At 40.7% G+C, this 16807-nt stretch overlaps 1 protein-coding gene across 18 annotated transcripts in view; it reads left to right on the forward strand.

Moving 5' to 3' along the window:
• LOC121455309 (sarcolemma associated protein) overlaps positions 1 to 13121 on the forward strand; it is a 134022-nt gene extending 120901 nt beyond the window's left edge. For 10 of the 18 annotated variants that reach the window (XM_041662969.1, XM_041662978.1, XM_041662973.1 and 7 more), the window contains 5 exons: positions 231 to 348; positions 4634 to 4805; positions 8105 to 8239; positions 10037 to 10126; positions 11307 to 13121. In XM_041662969.1, the coding sequence (XP_041518903.1) occupies positions 231 to 348; positions 4634 to 4805; positions 8105 to 8239; positions 10037 to 10120 (509 nt within the window). In that variant the 3' untranslated portion in view covers positions 10121 to 10126; positions 11307 to 13121. The remainder of the gene's footprint in view (positions 1 to 230; positions 349 to 4633; positions 4806 to 8104; positions 8240 to 10036; positions 10127 to 11306) is intronic. The other 8 variants (XM_041662968.1, XM_041662977.1, XM_041662972.1 and 5 more) reach the window with 1 other exon arrangement.
• The last annotated feature ends 3686 nt before the right edge of the window (positions 13122 to 16807 follow it).

Genomic DNA, 16807 nt, shown 5'->3' on the forward strand with positions numbered 1-16807 from the left:
TCCTAGCCCATAAACAAACAAACAGTGAAGTAGGAAAAGAAACACTGTTTTTTAAGGTGACGGCATCTCTTTGAGCTATAGAAGCAAAGTGACAGGGATCAAAGATTGCCCTGTAAAAACCCACCTGCTCTTAAGAGGGGAAATGTGTTCTCTGAAGTGTTACTCTGTCTCCTTTGAATACAGTGTTTTTTGGTTTCTATATTAACAAATACGTTTTGTGGCTCTTTTAGGTGAACTAGAGAAGTTGAAAAAGGAATGGAATGTACTGGAAACTGAATGCCATTCTCTAAAAAAGGAAAATGTTTTGTTGTCATCAGAACTGCAGCGGCAAGAAAAAGAATTGCACAAGTATGTAAGAATTTCCCTTTAACTTAAAAATATTTGTTTTTAATTTTTATGAAAATTAAATTTTGATACTTAGATATTTTGGAGTCAAATGTTCAGCCAAACTGGTTATTTGACAAATTAAACATAGTAAGTATTACATCGTTTCATTCCATTTTACCACCGTTTCCTGTAAGCAAGCTCCTTTCAGAATACCCTCGAATTCAGATCCAGTTAGAGGCCCTACTGTACCATTCCTCACAAGCACAGATCCAAACCAGAAGTTTCCCAGTTAACAAAATGACAGTACATTTCACATATAAAATGGCTGTTCTTTCACTCCACTGATCTTTAGTGAGAGCAGTGATCTATAACAAACAAAGAATTTATCTCAAGAGGGATAAATTTAGCTTCTAATCTACACAGGCTGTGACTTGGAATGTAGCAGACTTCTAGAGGACTTGAGGCCATGGGTTCTATTCCTAGCTTAAGGGAGGGAGATGATAGAGAGATTTCAAGAGAATAACATTGAACCCATAGCTTGCTGAGCCTGTCTAGCCGAAAAAGAAAGCTTCAGGTTCAATAAGACCTTGTCTCTAGAAGATGTCTGACACTGATTTTGATCTGCCCTTATGCAGGAATAGATGCATACACTGTTCATATACATGTACAAACATACATACAACACATATCTTGATACATATACATAGGACACACACACACACAGAGGACTAATCTATATGGTGGCACACCCCGTGATCCCAGCACTACGTGGGAGACGGGCCAGAGGACCGTTCAGTGTCCTTTTGAGCTCCACACTTTGTAGCCTTATCTCTACTCCTCACCCCTCCCACATCAGTAAGGAAATGCCCGTAGGAACTAGATCTGCCGGTTTGTTCTCTACAGCACCTCATTGTAATGCTGCAAAACCTCAGCTTAAGGATCCGTAAAGCACTTTGATCTTCCCTCTTTTTAAGATTTTATATACTTTTATTTTATGTATGTATGTGTTTTGCCTGTATATAAGTAAGTGTACCTGCGCGTGTATGTAGTACTGGAGTCTAGCACTATAGTCACTTCCTGGATCTGGAGTGGCTGAGAACTGTCATGAGGGGCTGGGACCCAAACGTGGGTCCTCTGGAACACCAGCAAGCGCTCTTAACCACTGAGCCATCTCTTCAACAGCTGAATTTTCCTTTCTAATGCCATTATTTTGCTCAGTTCTTTCATGTATTTTACGTATTTCATTTTGAATATGTGGTGATAATTAATAAAACAAATGTTTACTTGTAACATGAAAGTTAGTCAAAGCAATGCCTAAAATAGGAAAAGAACAAAATAAAGGCCCACCGTATGTACACATATGCTTACATGTGTATGTATTGAATACCTGTGTGGCAACACATGTAAAGAAGATGGTTTTGTTTATTTGTTAGTACTTTGAAATAGGCTCTCATGTAGCCCAAGCTAACGCTGAACCTGCTATGTAATCAAGGTTAGCCCTAAACTCCTAACTTTGGTTTTAGTCTACCAAGTGTTATGACTATAGGCATTGACTACTGCACCCAGCTTGGTTTTTGTTGTTGTTGTTGTTGTTTTGTTTCTTTTATATTGTAGTCTCTACTGGCCTGGGACTTTTCAGTATGGCCGAGGCTGTGTGGCCAGACCATCCAGCGCAGTCCTCCTGCCTCGGCCTCCCTGTAAATCAATCATGCAAATATTCAAGTTCTTTACGTTTACAACGTATTAGTTTTTTAGGTGAATTTATTTAATTTGGTATTTTTATTGTTTGTTTGTTTGTTTGTTTGTTTTGAGACAGAATTTCCTTAGGTAACCCAGGTTGGGCTTGAATTTGAGAGCCAGTTTTAGCTTCCTCAGTCCTAGGATTTTAGTTGTGTGTCACCACACCCAGTCTAGTTTGTGTTACTTAATAGTTCTTGTTTTTTAAGTATTGATATTTTAAAGATTCTGAATCTTCTAATCTCTCGTTTTTGAGATGTGATTAACTGAAATCTAGCAGACTGTTAAAGAACTATTCTTTTTAAATTATGTTAATGTTGTTTAAATGTTAAAAATAACATTTACAGATTGCATGTGACTAGAAGCCTATGACTTCAAATGTTAGACTCCAGTTGGGTATTTGCTGCTTGCCTGGAGAACCAACTGTGTGGGATGCTAAGGCAGGGAGAATCCCTTGTGAGACACCCATCTCACAAACCAACAAAAACAAAACAATGGGTTCTAGAAAGGTACACTGTATCAATACATATCATTATTTTAGTCATCTGTTACACTCACATAAAATACATAAGATATACTAGTTCTATTTCCTGAACATTTCTGCCCGGATACTCTAAACTTATTTGCTAAGCTTCTCTTTCACTATCAGACCGTCCTTAAGAATCTTCCCCTTGCCAGGTGGTGGTGGCACACCTTTAATCCCAGCACCCAGAAGCAGGGGTAGGCAGATCTCTGTGAGTTCAAGGCCAGCCTGGTCTGCCGAGAGAGTTCCAGGACAGGCTCCAAAACCACAGAGAAACCCTGGCCCCCCAAAAAAAAAAAACAAAACAAAATCCGCCCATTGTATTAACAGAGTGAAATAAATGCTCTGTAATTCTTTGTTTGTAGTATTGGATGTGATTAAGTTCCGTTCTGAAAGATATAACTTTGAAAATCTGACTTTTAAAAAGATGTTTTTTGTGTGTGGGTGTTTTTGCCTGTGTTCATGTATACCATGTGCATGCATTGCCTGAAGAAGCCAAAAGAGGACAACGTAGCCCCTGGAACTGTAGTTACAGATGGTTGTGAACTGCAGTGTGGATGCAGAGGCTCAGACACGGGGCCTCTGGAAGAGCAACTAGTGTCATCTCTCCGACCCTAAACTCTTATTATTTACTGCTTGTGGGAGCTAACTTTTCTCTAAGCCAGACAAATCTTTTTTTTTCCTCACTGTTCTCAAAGAATTGAAAACAAGGGATTATTACTATTTTTCATACTGAAGATTGAACCCAGGGTCTTGGTCATGTTAACCCCATGCTCTACCCAGTTTCTGAAAAAGGCATTGATGTTCATTCATATCAAGTTACTTTCCTCATGTGTACATTATTTTTAATAGCAACTTATAAAAATAATCATGTAATTAAAGCTAGAAAATAGCTTCAGATGTTGTCTTAGTTAGGGTTTCTGTTGCTGTGATAAAACACCATGCCCAAAACACCTTGGAGAGGAAAGGGCCTTGTAACTCTCAGGTCACAGACCATCTCTGAAGGAAGTCAGAGTAGGAACCTGGAGGCAGGAACTGAAGAATAGGCCAAGGAGGATCAATGCTTATTGGCTTTTTCTTGTACAATCCAGGACCACTTGCTCAGGGGTGGCACCACTCACGTGGACTGAGCCCTCCCACATCAATCATCAATCAAGAAAACACCCCACAAGTGTATACACAAGCCAGTCTGGGGGGGCCATTCCTCAACTAAGGCTCCCTCTTCCCAGATGAGTCTAGACTGTGTCACGATGACATAAAACAGGCAGTACGGAGGTGGATGTTTGACACAGTAGACACAGAGACATCCCCGCCCCCTTGATATTTGCTGCTTGTGCACATCTGAGAGCTCAGGAAATGTTTCTTCAGAGAATAAGGGGTCCCAGCTAAGTGACCAGGTCCATAGTCCACAATTCAGGTTCCCCTTTCAGTCTCCTCATGTGGTGGCACTTTTCATTTGAACAGGTTTGTGTGAGTTAGCAATGATGCCTAAGCTTCAGGTTTCTGGCCCCATTCTATTTTTGAGTATTTACTCTTGTAACATAGTTGAAATATGCATTTATAATACAATTTGTAAAGATAATTTGGTATAACTTTAGTATAAAGTATGTAATTAGTACCAGACATGGAGGTGCCATATCCTTAATCCCAGCATTTGGGAGTCAAAGGCAGGCAGATCTCTTCGAGTTCAAGACCCACCTGGTCTACAAAGGAAGGTCCAGGCCAGCCAAAGCTAAATAGTATGACCCTGTCTCAAAGCGAGAAAATGAAGCAAAAACAAAGAAAACTCCCAAAGTATAATTAGTCATTTCTTCTATTTATAAAATTTCTACTTTTATGTATATTTGAAAGGATACAGCTTTAAACTTCAAGGGATTTTTTTTTAAGTGTCTTAATGCCTTTTCTTTACTGAAATTGTCTTACTTTTTTTGTACCATTTTTTTCTGCTGTGAAATACACTCCCTCCCACCTAGTGAAATGCTGCGATCCTGGGCTTTCTCTGTGTCCAGTGTCCGCTGTGAATGACTGTCCGTGTTTATGTTGCAGTTCTCAGAAGCAGAGTCTGGAGCTCACGAGTGACCTCAGCATCCTGCAGATGACCAGGAAAGAGCTCGAGAACCAAGTGGGATCCTTGAAAGAGCAACATCTTCGTGACTCAGCTGACTTAAAAACTCTTCTCAGTAAGGCTGAAAACCAAGCAAAGGATGTTCAGAAAGAGGTAAAGCGAAAAGACATGCTCAGCCCAATTATGGTTGGACTTAAAGCCAAAGGCAAATCAGATATCCATGCTACTTAGAAATAAAGAAAAGCAGAAAGCACATTACCTGGCAGTTGACACTTGGAGCATCCCACCCAGCCTGGTAATTACTAGCTGTGCGTCACGATCCCTATCGACAGGATTGATCTAGTGTTTGCTCTCACACATACAGACATAAAAGCTAGTTTTTAACTTTTCTCTGTTGACATGAGAGACCCTTTGTAGCAGATCGCTTGGTCTATTTAAGCATCAAAGAGTGTGCAATAATAAATGAAGCATTCTTTTGGAAGGCAAATTGCAATCTAGGACAGCATCGTAGCTGGAGCTATATGCTCCTGGGAAAGTGGCTAAGACGGTGACTCGTGCTTGTCATTCCAGCGCCTGGGGGCTGAGGCAAGGGATAGCGATGAGTTCAAGGCTTTGTTGGTTACACAAGTATATATACAGATGGGCAAGGTGATGGACACCTACAGTCCCAGCACTTGGGAGGTAGAGCAGGAAAATCAGGAGTTCAAGGTCAGCCTCAGCTGCGTAGTGCGTTTGAGAATAGCTTAAGCTGCATCAGATCCATGTCAGAAAACAAACAAGAAGAAAAAAATGACTTAAAATTCACCTATATACAGACAGCCAAATGCCTGTTCTGTGGCACTGTATATCCCACCCCCTACTTTCTCTTGGTCTTCACAAATATACACACTTAAGTTTTCATGTGATTTTGTTTATACCTCAATTCCATTAATTGTGGAATAATCGTGTTAATGATGGTAAAAGATTGACTTTGGAAGGGACCTACCCCAGGTCGTTCTGAACAGGATAAGTAAAGCTGACCACGGGGCAGTAAAAGTTGTGTTCGCTCCTGCTGGCCTTCCTGCACTGACGCCTGACCAGCTCAGGTTAATAAAGCCTGTCTGCTCATCAGGAAGCTCCAGCTGGAGGCTTGCTGACAGGCAAGATTCTTCATGAGATAGAAGGAAGTGAAAGATAAGTCTTGTCTTTTAAAATGAATTTTTTAAAAGTTGTTTTTAGGAAATAAAATGTGAGTTTCTCTCTGCACTTCCCCTGGAGCATTCTGAGTTTGGAAATGATTGTTCTTCTGTCTCTGTGCTTGTTTCTGAAGGAATAAAGCTGCAAAAGTTTTATACTCATGTAGACACACTGATTTTGAAATGTTCTGCTTTACCTGGTTAAGGATGTGTATTTTAGAAGCATCCTCATTTGGTTGAAACACAAATTTTGTGCCAAAGTAAATATCCTAATATTTAATACTGTAAGCACGTTGTGCCCTTCCAGTCCATGTGCCATAGTTCTTTCAATATTTGGGAAGAATTTGTGGTGGGAAGATTATTCTGTTGTATGTTACTATGAATACATTAGCCATTTGTTGCATTATTTGTTTGCCTGCTCTCAGTTACTGAATAATCAATGCCAAATGCTTTAACTGTTTCACAAATGGCAGTGGCATGTTGTCACAGCATCTCAAGTGTTGCTAGTCTTTGGATTGCATTAAATGCAGCATATTTGAAAATAGTCTGAGCTTGTTAGTATGTTCTTTCCTATTTTCTTGTTCATTGTTTTTCATTGTGAAATGATGTATAGTCATCATATTTCTTTGTAATGTGAAATTGCTCTGTTTGTCCTTCTGTCAACATATTGGCTACTAATCTGTAAGTAAAAGGATTTTAATGAGGTTTTTATCTCTATAATATACTACAAATACATTATTATTTTTTAGTAATGTATACTTACTTCTTTTCAACATTTCGCTTTGCTCTCCTTTCTCTCTTGGAATCATGCTTACTGTACTCAAAAATACTGATCATGTGTCTTCAGTGCTATAAGAGGTTGTTAAACTATTGTAATCTGAGCAGCCCTACATATGATTATTTTTTTGTGAAGAAGAGTCACAGGTGTTGGTAATATGTTGTATTTCTCTCTTAAGACCAAGCTCACTGGTTACTTCAAAGTTAAAAAGCAAGAGGGAACAGAAGTGATATCCAAGCAAGGTGTAAAAAAACCTAAGACTGCAGAAGGTGACCTTTGTTCTGCTTGTTAAAGCTTTATCTATGGTAATTTTAATATAAATAACTCCAAAGAAAAAGCATGAAAAATAATTCTCAAAAGTTAAAGAAAAGAATTGTACATTATCTTTATATTTGATTTTATAAAGCATCTATATATTTTAATTTAGTGAGAATATCTATGATCCAAGAGTTCAACCAGTGTGTGGCAAATACTGGCAATCTGCACACTTAGGAAGCTGAGATAGGTCTTGAGTTGGTGCCAGCGGGGCTGCATAGATTCTGTCTCAAAGAAACCAACCAACCAACCAGCACATACATAAAACATTGAACATCTACCTCTGCCCTGACAAGCCTGACACAGGGTTGGTGTTTGGCTCCCTGTCTTCCTGCAGGGCCAGCGTCCTCCCCACGCACTGCTGTGCCTGAGGTAAGCAGCAGTGTCCCGTGACTGCACTGCTTTCCTGTGCGGCTGCTTCGCCCTCCTGAATTGGAGAGACGATGCAGGGGGCAATCTGGATGTAAAAGTGGTGGAAAGGGAAGGAGAGGAAACGTTGGGTTGACAAAGCACCTTTGACTTATCCTTTATTAGCACTGTTGGGAACTGATTTACAATCACTGAAAACTGATTGCACTCTAAGGTGCAAAAGTTAGCCTAGAATCACTGACTTTCCTTGGCAGCCTCCCAGTAACCTTTTATCTTCTGGGAGAAATTCACAGACCCTCACATCAACTGAAAAAAGCTGTCACAAACAAAGCCTGTGAAATTTAGTCTTTGGTTCATTTTCTAGTGTATTTCCCAGGGCTGTTCCGGGAATGTTTTTAGGTTCAAAAAAAAAAAAAGAAAAGAAAAAAAAAACCTCGGCAAATGTGGCTTCCTTTTAATTACCAGAAAATCCACTTAGTCCTAACACTGCCATTAATTAGGATTTCTATCTACCTGTTTGTCTTCTGCTCAAAGAAAAAATTTTCAGCTTTCCCTCTTCTCACTTGATGGAAGAAGTGACCTTTTATATTATAAGCAGGTGGCAACACGGTATGTTTTATTCTTTGATTTTAACACCAGGGCAAGAAAGTCATTACATAGAGTTAAGCCAGCATTAAAAATTTCGTACTGTGAGTACCAGGGACTTACCTTCTTGACACAGAAGGGCTGGACTTTGGTGTTCAGAGTTATTAAACAGTGCCTGGTGTACACCATTTTAAGTCAAGCCTGCACACTCTTTTTCTCTTTACCTTTAGTATGAAAAGACACAGACTGTCCTCTCAGATCTGAAGTTGAAGTTTGAAATGACTGAGCAGGAAAAGCAATCAATCACAGATGAACTCAAACAGTGTAAAGACAACCTGAAGCTGCTGCGAGAGAAAGGAAATAACGTAAGTGTTTGCCACCAGCTCGGCTTCCGTCGGGAGGAGTGTCGGGGGCTGACCGTGTCTGTCAGAAGCCTTCACTGTGATCTGGGTACAGAAGAAGTCAGCTTCTCCTTATGGATCTCTGTGATAGAACTGTTGTGTCACGGGATTTCTTTCTTTTTAAGTACGAACCCCTTTAACTTACACCCCCAGAAAAGCTTGGTTCCTGCTTGGTGGAAAACAAGTATCAGTGAAACAACTTAGAAAACCCATCTGGTTTACCCAGACGGGTCTGAATTTGTCACTGAGGATCACCTGACTTGTTTCTGTCCACCCAGAGCCATCTAGGAGACGTGGTACACACTGGGCCTTAGCCTTAGGTTGTCTCAGAAAGCGGAGCTTTAGAACAATTTTCATTTTTCTACTAGTAATGTCCATTCCTAAAAGCTTTCTGTTTATTTGGCATCTATCTATCAGTAATTGATAAATCGATGTAGAACTCTCTAGTGTGTGTTTGAGAGAGAGGTGGGGGCTGGTGGGCACAGAGGTGGGAAGAGCATTCAGCTGTCAGATTAGTTTGATAACACTTGTTTCTCCCTGGGAAGAAAGGTCTTTAAGGTGAAGTTACACTAAATAAATGTCCTGTTGTTTGTGGTGATCGTTGCCTTTGTGGGCCCTAACTGACGATGTTGGCTGTGGTTGCCTGTGCTCTGAGGCTCACTCCACCTCTCACAGCTGGACACTGCAGTGCACGTGAGCCACATGCTTCCTGTGCTGCCTGACTTGCAGCACACGTGCAGACGAGTTTCATTGCATGGCCATCCAGTTATGTAGTTTTCACAGAATGCTCATGAGTTGTGTCCAACTGTCCTTTGCTTACTAAAGTTACAAGTTTTAGGCAACAAAAAATTGCTGGTTAGGTAGGAGCCCTTTGGAATCCGAAGGGTTTATGCTAAACAGAAGTGGATTGCGTTTATTTCTTAATGCGCAGAATATAGAAGTCTTCTAAACTCAGATCGTAATGATTTGATACTTTTCCTTTTGTGTTAGTTCATATCTGACTATAGAGTTTCAGTCCACTTCTTGCTAAATTAACCTACAAAGACATCTTGCATGATCAGAATGACCCTTCCCGTGATGTTACTGTTTATAGTTGTATAAAACTATTCACCTTCAGAATGAATTTACCTTTTTCATTATATAGGCTTATATATCCAAGTAATTCCTTTCCCCTTAAAAAAAAATCAGATATGTTTAGGATAAAGGAAAGTTGTGAGCTTTGGCTGCCTGTCTATCAGACATATGCCATGCCTATTGCTCATCAAGTTCACATTATCACAAAACATGTATTTTTCAGCTTTAAAAGAATACCATCTCAAAAGTGAAAAGAATTTTGGTTGGAAGGAAATTGGATTTCAATGGAAGAACAAAATATACCCTGTCCGTTGCCATGGGAACATATCTATCAATTAGTGGGCTTCATATATGAAACAAAAAGACTATATTGTCAAACAGAGCATTGCTTGATAAACTGTTGTCGCTGCTCTGTCTGAGACTGTCATGTTTCGTTAGGACACGTGCATTGACTATTACCTCCAACCGTTCCTATTAAAGTCGTAGTTTCTTAGCATAGGTATCATAGCCCGTCATTCTGGATTGTGTTGGATGTCTTTCAGATGTTTAAATTGGTGCAAACCTGAGTGGTGTACTTCTGTTACTTCAGTCTTCCTCTCCTTCTCCAACCACCCCCTGGGGTCTAAATCATCTTATCTGATTTTTTACATAGCATAAAATGATTTTAATATCCCTTCCCTTCTTCAGCCCTCCATATTACAACCTGTCCCAGCCGTATTCATCGGCCTATTCCTGGCTTTCCTGTTTTGGTGTTTCGGTCCGTTGTGGTAGAGAAAGGTACAAGCACTACTGTTGAGTCTTGTCTGTTCGTCCCTGTCACCCGTTCGTGCCATATTTGTAGTAGAGTGCATGGCAAAACCACAAAGATATTTTGTTACCTGACGCAAACCCTTCATTTAGTTTGCTATGTATCTGTGTCATACTAATGAACAAATCAACTAATCACATAACATTGTGTCTTGTTTCTTTTGTAGTAGTACTAACCATGAAATAACCCCATGCTAACCTGTTGTTGAAATGCTTCCTATAACCGAGTCTTTATCTCTAGCAAACTGGAGTAAGCAGTGAATTTCTGCAGTATCACCACCTATATCCCAGTTATGTGTTCAATCAGATTTGAATGAGAAATGAAGAGTTTGCATCTTTGAAATTTTCAGCCAGCTATATTACCCTTCTTTTCTTCCCTTCCATGGTGTGGAGTTTTCTTTAATCCTTTGCCTGTTTGCTGTGAAGATGAAAGAAAGTGAGATTAGTGTAATGAACCATTGGCTCACAATTTCAACACCAGTGAGAATTTACTTCTATAATATAAGTAAACTCTACGACAAGCCTTTTTGAGCTGATCTGCAAGTTAAGAGTAGTTTTCAAGAGTACTATCAGAATATCGGTAGGAATAAAGGTAGCAACCAAAGTAAATGGATTGTATAAATCCTCTGAAAGCTGATTGGGAAGCCCATCTGTGCCTCGCCTTTAACTGGTAATCAAGCATGCTTATCAGAAGAACCTGCAGCAGGGCCTCAGTGCCCCTGTCCTTGGAACCTCAGCTGATTCATGTCTTCTTTGGTTTCAAGTTCCAGGATCAAGCCTGCATCATTTTCTTTCTACCCCATCTTATAACTCTGGTTTTCATAAAAACAGACTTTTCGGCAGAAGTATACCGCAGGTGCACAGTAAATGCTGCAGACGCATTCTAGAATTTAAGGTGTAACTACAAAGTTTCAACTGTAACAAAGTTGAAAATTGTCCAGGACTTTCCTGGGATGTTCAGGCTTCCAAACAATGCCCTGCTAGTATGGTTCTCCCTCGTTTTCCTTTCTTTCTACATGTAGCCTTTACCATGCAAGGGCAGAGTTTTCCGGTGGTCTTTTAAGTATGTGGGACTCAGTTCATCCAGGGTTAAACAGTATGAAAGGAGAGGGGAGAACGCGATATTGACTCTTGGTTTCTCTCCACACAGAAACCCTGGCCCTGGATGCCCATGTTGGCGGCCCTGGTTGCGGTGACAGCCATCGTGCTGTATGTGCCGGGTCTGGCCAGAGCTTCTCCGTGACAGTGTCTTGAGTCTGTACACCATCCTCCTTCTAGAAGCTGGCATCACACTCATGCTGGGACAAGCAGAACCATTTTCTTCTTTTTTACCTCTTAAAACAGCAAAGTGCGAGAATACAGCTATAGGGTCATTGCTTTAACTTATATGAAAATATATCTGTCTATAGAGAGGATATAAAGTTGTGAATTTATTCGGTTTTTCATGTAATTTTTAAATTAGTATGTTGAGAGTCTGAATATTATGGTGGCCTAAAGTAGGTTTCTTAGTTCACCAAATTATTTATACCATAAATTTATAAATATTTTACTCTGAATTCTGATGGCCACATAATTCATTTTTCTGATTCAATCACTACTCAAACCGAACAACCAATACATACATGGGAAGAGAGGCCCTGTGTGCTCAGTGCCTATCAGTTTGAATATATATACACACTCACATATATATATATATTTTTTTTACATATGTATGCCATTTTTACTTGTTATAAAACCACTGAGCTATTGGGAACAAGACTTAGACAATTATTTGTGTGGATTTTTTTTTTTAAGGAAAAACACATTTGGAAAATACTCTGTTCTAATGATAACTTGGGAAATACATACATGTTTGTTCAGCCTTAATGTGACTTGAAGATGTGAAGGACATCAGCTTTGAAAACTTTCCATGAGAGTTTGTATTTTCTTGAGCAAACTGAAATATTTCTGGGAGCAAAAACACAGTTGCATAATTTCAGTGCAATCAACCAAACTGTTGAGTAAATTGGAGTGTAACTTACTAAACCTCATGTATTTAAGAAATGTTTTCTTTAAACACCAAGTTACCTTCTCATAATACAGCAGTTTAGAAAGCATGATTTTTTTTCTGTCATCTGTTCCTCCATGCATGTTTAATTGAAGGAAGAATTATATCTGTTTAGATAAGCTTTTGTTGATTTAATTTGGTTATGATGTGGCGCTAATTCACATTCAAGGTGAACTGATGTTACCTACCAAGATTTCTTGCTTGGATATACAAATGGTTATTTCTTTTTATTGTTCATCGGGACAGCCTGTTAATTAGTAGCACTATTCCCAAGATTGGTAGTGTTTCTTGCACAGTGACACACCTAAGCACTGCTTGACATTATCCATTTAAAACACAGAGGTTAAAGTTCAGCTATGGTTTTGTGCAGCACCATAGTGATGTCAGTATCCTAAAGCATCACATAGTTCAGTTTTCTTCAGTCAGACTGGGAGGGAAAGTTGGTGAATTGGCTGGAATGTTCTATGAGAATACCCAGATCTAGCCAGATACTGAGATATCTGGCTAGGATATAATTTGCCTCATGATGTTTTGCGGTTATTGTTTTTACTTTCAAAGTTGTATTTAAAGCTCTTTGGGGTCGTTGCTGGGAGAATCACTAGATTTATGGAGGAATTAGCCACAAATGACTTGTAGAAAATACTGTCATATAGTTCATGTTACCATTCTCTGTTGCAGGAAGCCACTCCACCACAGAATGCTCATACGCCAGTGGTACCCAGTACCTCTTGTATATAGTTATTGCAAATACTGTTCTGAAATGCATAACTTCAAAATTACCTTTTTTAAAGTAAATAATTGTTTGAAATCTATTTTGTAAAGATAAAACGTACAATAGAATTTCTGGAGTACAGATTAAACTATTTGCACTAACACACGTGATGTGCATGATTTAATAAAATAACTTTAATCTCCCTATGCATGTTTGAGTTGTATGTAATTGGAGTCTTAGTGCTGGCTCTGCCATTCAGGTGTCCCTAACCTTTGCTTGACGTGACTTGTGTTAAACATATGTTAGATGTTTGTCAGGGTTTAAAAGAAACAAGAGCAGTTTCCTCCCGAGTTTTAATTAATTTACTGTTGTACCTTTTCTTCTTTTAATATGATTATTGTTAAAATGTGACTCCCTTGCCAGGCTAATGCTATCAAATGTAAGGCCTGGTGTCAATATTTACTTTACTCAAATCAAATAAATGGGATTTTGTAGTTATTTCCGGTTTTTCCTCAAGAATATAAATAAGCCTGTTCATAAGCAGCACCTCCAGTTTCCTTCCAAGTTAAACAGAGCAGGATGTCACAAGTGGGGACGCTCACTAACGCTTAGGTGCAGCAGTTAGAAGTTGTGTGTTAGTTCAAGGCCACACTGGACTACTTAGTAAGACCTTGTCTCATGACAATGGCAAAACCAAATGAAAGAACGCGGTTTTTACTAGGGTACACACCTCTACTGACTCTCATCTCTGAGCTTATCATCTTTATCAGAAGGAGATCACTTCATTTTCTTGGAGTTTCTATTCCATTATCTAGAAACAGAGAAGAAAAATATCTCTATGAGCTCGGATTTTTGAGCAAAAAAATAGTATATTCTCTCTTTAATTATCAGACTTACCTCAGCTCTCCGCCCCCGATGAGATAGATTTTCACTTAGCAGCACAAAGGAAAATTCCAGGGCCCCCGCTGATGGTCTGCGCTTGAGCAAAAGCACTCTGCATTTTTTATACAGTTTTTGTTGCTGGGAGGCAGGAGCAAGCCAGCAGGTTTATAAGGCCAGTGAAATTCAGTTAGCGAAGCTTAATCCACAGGTTTTTTTTAAAGTTTAAAATAATAGGTATGGTTTCAAGTGTGCCCAGGTTTGAATGACTTTGAGCGAATGCTATCTCCTCCCTGTGACTGCGCCTTCCTTACAGCACACTGAGCCTGGGTACAGAACAATTTAGCCCTGGAAAAGATGTCTTTCTCCTAGGTCGCATCACCCCACTATGAGTTTTGGCTTCCAGTGGTTGTGATGTCTGCTGTCAAAATCTGCAAGATCTACTGAGGTAAAAATGCAAGCTTACTCCAAAAATGTACTTCCAGGAATTGGTTATGTACACAAAGTTTCAGCTACAAGGACAGTTAGTGTGGGAATTTTGTAAGATAGATGATCAAAATGTCCAAGGGGGTCGCACAAAGATGGGGTCAGACCACCAAATCTAATAAACTTTATTCCTGGAAAAAAATAAACACCGTGGGGCACAAAAAGCTTATCAGCTAGCTGAGACCAACCACAGCCAGAGATGGATTTGTAAGGCTGTGACCCCGACTGATCTCTAAATCTACCTTCTTATATATAGTAGGGGACACCAAGCATTAGGTCTGAACAAAGGACTTTTTTGCAGTATTGAGGTAAAACTCAGATGCAGATTGCCTTCTTTCACAATCTTCCTTAACAGAGGTTTTCAGTTAAGCTAGTGTTGTACTTAATCTGTTGTCTTTCCTGATGTTCCCAGGTGTTTACTGAAGCTCTGCGCTCTCCCCTGTGATGCTGCGAGTTTCACAGAGCAGGGATAGTGCACAATCCAGAGGTCACGTATATCCACCTCCTAAAGGTGAACTCAGCTCATCTCCATCGTTAATCACGGATGGCCGGGGTGTTCTCTTAGGGCTAATATCAGTTTGCAGAGATGCTTGGGTCTTGTGAATGGACTGTGGGTTGCTGACAGTCTGCTTTTGTCCTCCTAGGCGTACAACTTTATATTCCTTCATTTCTACACTCTTATTTCTGGAATCTACATTTTTATATTCTTACTCTTGGACTCTTCAGTCATTGGCTAACGCAGTTGTTAGTGCCACACTAAAGATTATATACTATGTATTGTGTCCGCTGAACCTGGGATCTGAGGACCTGAAAGAACGGCCGACTACAGTCTAATGCTGTGGGCAACCTTACTTCAGTTTCAGTGTACTTTTACTCTAATTTATTTTTGAGACAGGGTTTTTCTGTGTAGCCCTAGCTGTCCTAGAACTCTCTTTGTAGATCAGACTGGCCTCCAACTCATGGGAATCCACTTGCCTCTGCCTCCCGACTGCTGGGATTAAAGGCGTGCGCCACCACCATCTGGCTCGGTATACGTTTATACACAAATGTAACAAAGAAAGCAGTGATCCAAGAAAGGTTGTTTGAGTTTAGAAAAACATGTAAATAAATGCCAATAAGCACTAAATATTAACAGAGCAGCCCTTTCCCAGACAGACAGTTTAAAGAGTTGCCTGACAGGCACTATAGATCACACCTGGGAAGGGAAAGCATGAAAGCAGGACAGAAGGCCATAGCTAGATTCAGGGTACACTGACCAGATTGAGTTCTGACATCCAACAAGAATAAACATGTCTTATCAATTGATTGTAATGTTGCCACAGGGGTCAGGAAATCACATCCAAGAACAATGGGGGGGAGGGGGCTGGAGAGATAGCTCAGTGGTTAAGAGCATTGCCTGCTCTTCCAAAGGTCCTGAATTCATTTCCCAGCAACCACAAGGTGGCTCACAACCATCTGTAATGATGTCTGGTGCCCTCTTCTGGCCTTCAGGCATACACGCAGACAGAATATTGTATACATAATAAATAAAAAAGAACAATTCAGGGAACAAATACACCTGAAGTAAAAGGCCTTCTGCCTTTTTTCCTGGACAGTCTCTCACAGTTCCCCAAGACATTGTTCCTTTTGACCAATTTTACCCTTTGTCCATCAGCAAGACATGCACACTCCCACAAGGACAGGCTCCCCACTCACAAGACACGCCCCATCCCACAAGGACACGCCCACTCCTGAAATGACACCGGTTCCAAACACCAGGCCACGCCCCTCCTGCATCAACACACTCCTTCCCTAAGGCCACGTTCCCTCCCTCAAGGACACACACCTCAATAAGGACCTACTCTGGTCCCCAATGACTTGCTCCCTCACCGAAGGACACACCCCCTCAAACAGGGACAAGCCCCTCTCAAAGAGGGTGGTTTCGCAAGACCATGCCCCATTCATCAAGACACACCTCTCCCAAAAGGACACACCCCCTCATAAAAAAGGCACACCCTCCAATAAGGAAACGCCCCCTTATATAAGCCATGCCTCCTCCAATAGGAGGCTTCCCTCCTGTCACAAGGACACACCACCTCCCTTAGCACACACTACTGCCACAAGGACCTGCCCCCTCCCACAAGGATGCGCTCCTCCCAGAAGAAGACACCTACCCTCACAAGGACATGCCTCCTCTCTAGGACACGCCCCTCACAATGAATCGCCTCCTCCCACAAAGACAAACCTCTCCCACAAGGACACACCATTCCCATAATAACATTTCCCCCCTCACAAGACACAACCACTTCCACAAGGACACGCCTACTCTCACAAAGACACACCTCCTTCAGGGAAAAACCCCTCCCACAAGGACACTCATCCTCTAATGACATGGTCTCTCTCACCAGGACACACCCCCTCCCACAAGGCCATGCCACCTACCATAAGGCCACAACCCCTAACACAAGGACATGCCCCCTTCCTGAATGACACGCCCTTTCTCAGAAGAACACGCCCCATCTAACAAGGACACGCCCCATGCCTCAGG

The sequence above is a fragment of the Microtus oregoni genome, unplaced genomic scaffold, assembly GCF_018167655.1.
Source record: "Microtus oregoni isolate MIOR12 unplaced genomic scaffold, Mior012 000013F_ref0000133, whole genome shotgun sequence".
Classification (NCBI taxonomy): domain Eukaryota; kingdom Metazoa; phylum Chordata; class Mammalia; order Rodentia; family Cricetidae; genus Microtus; species Microtus oregoni.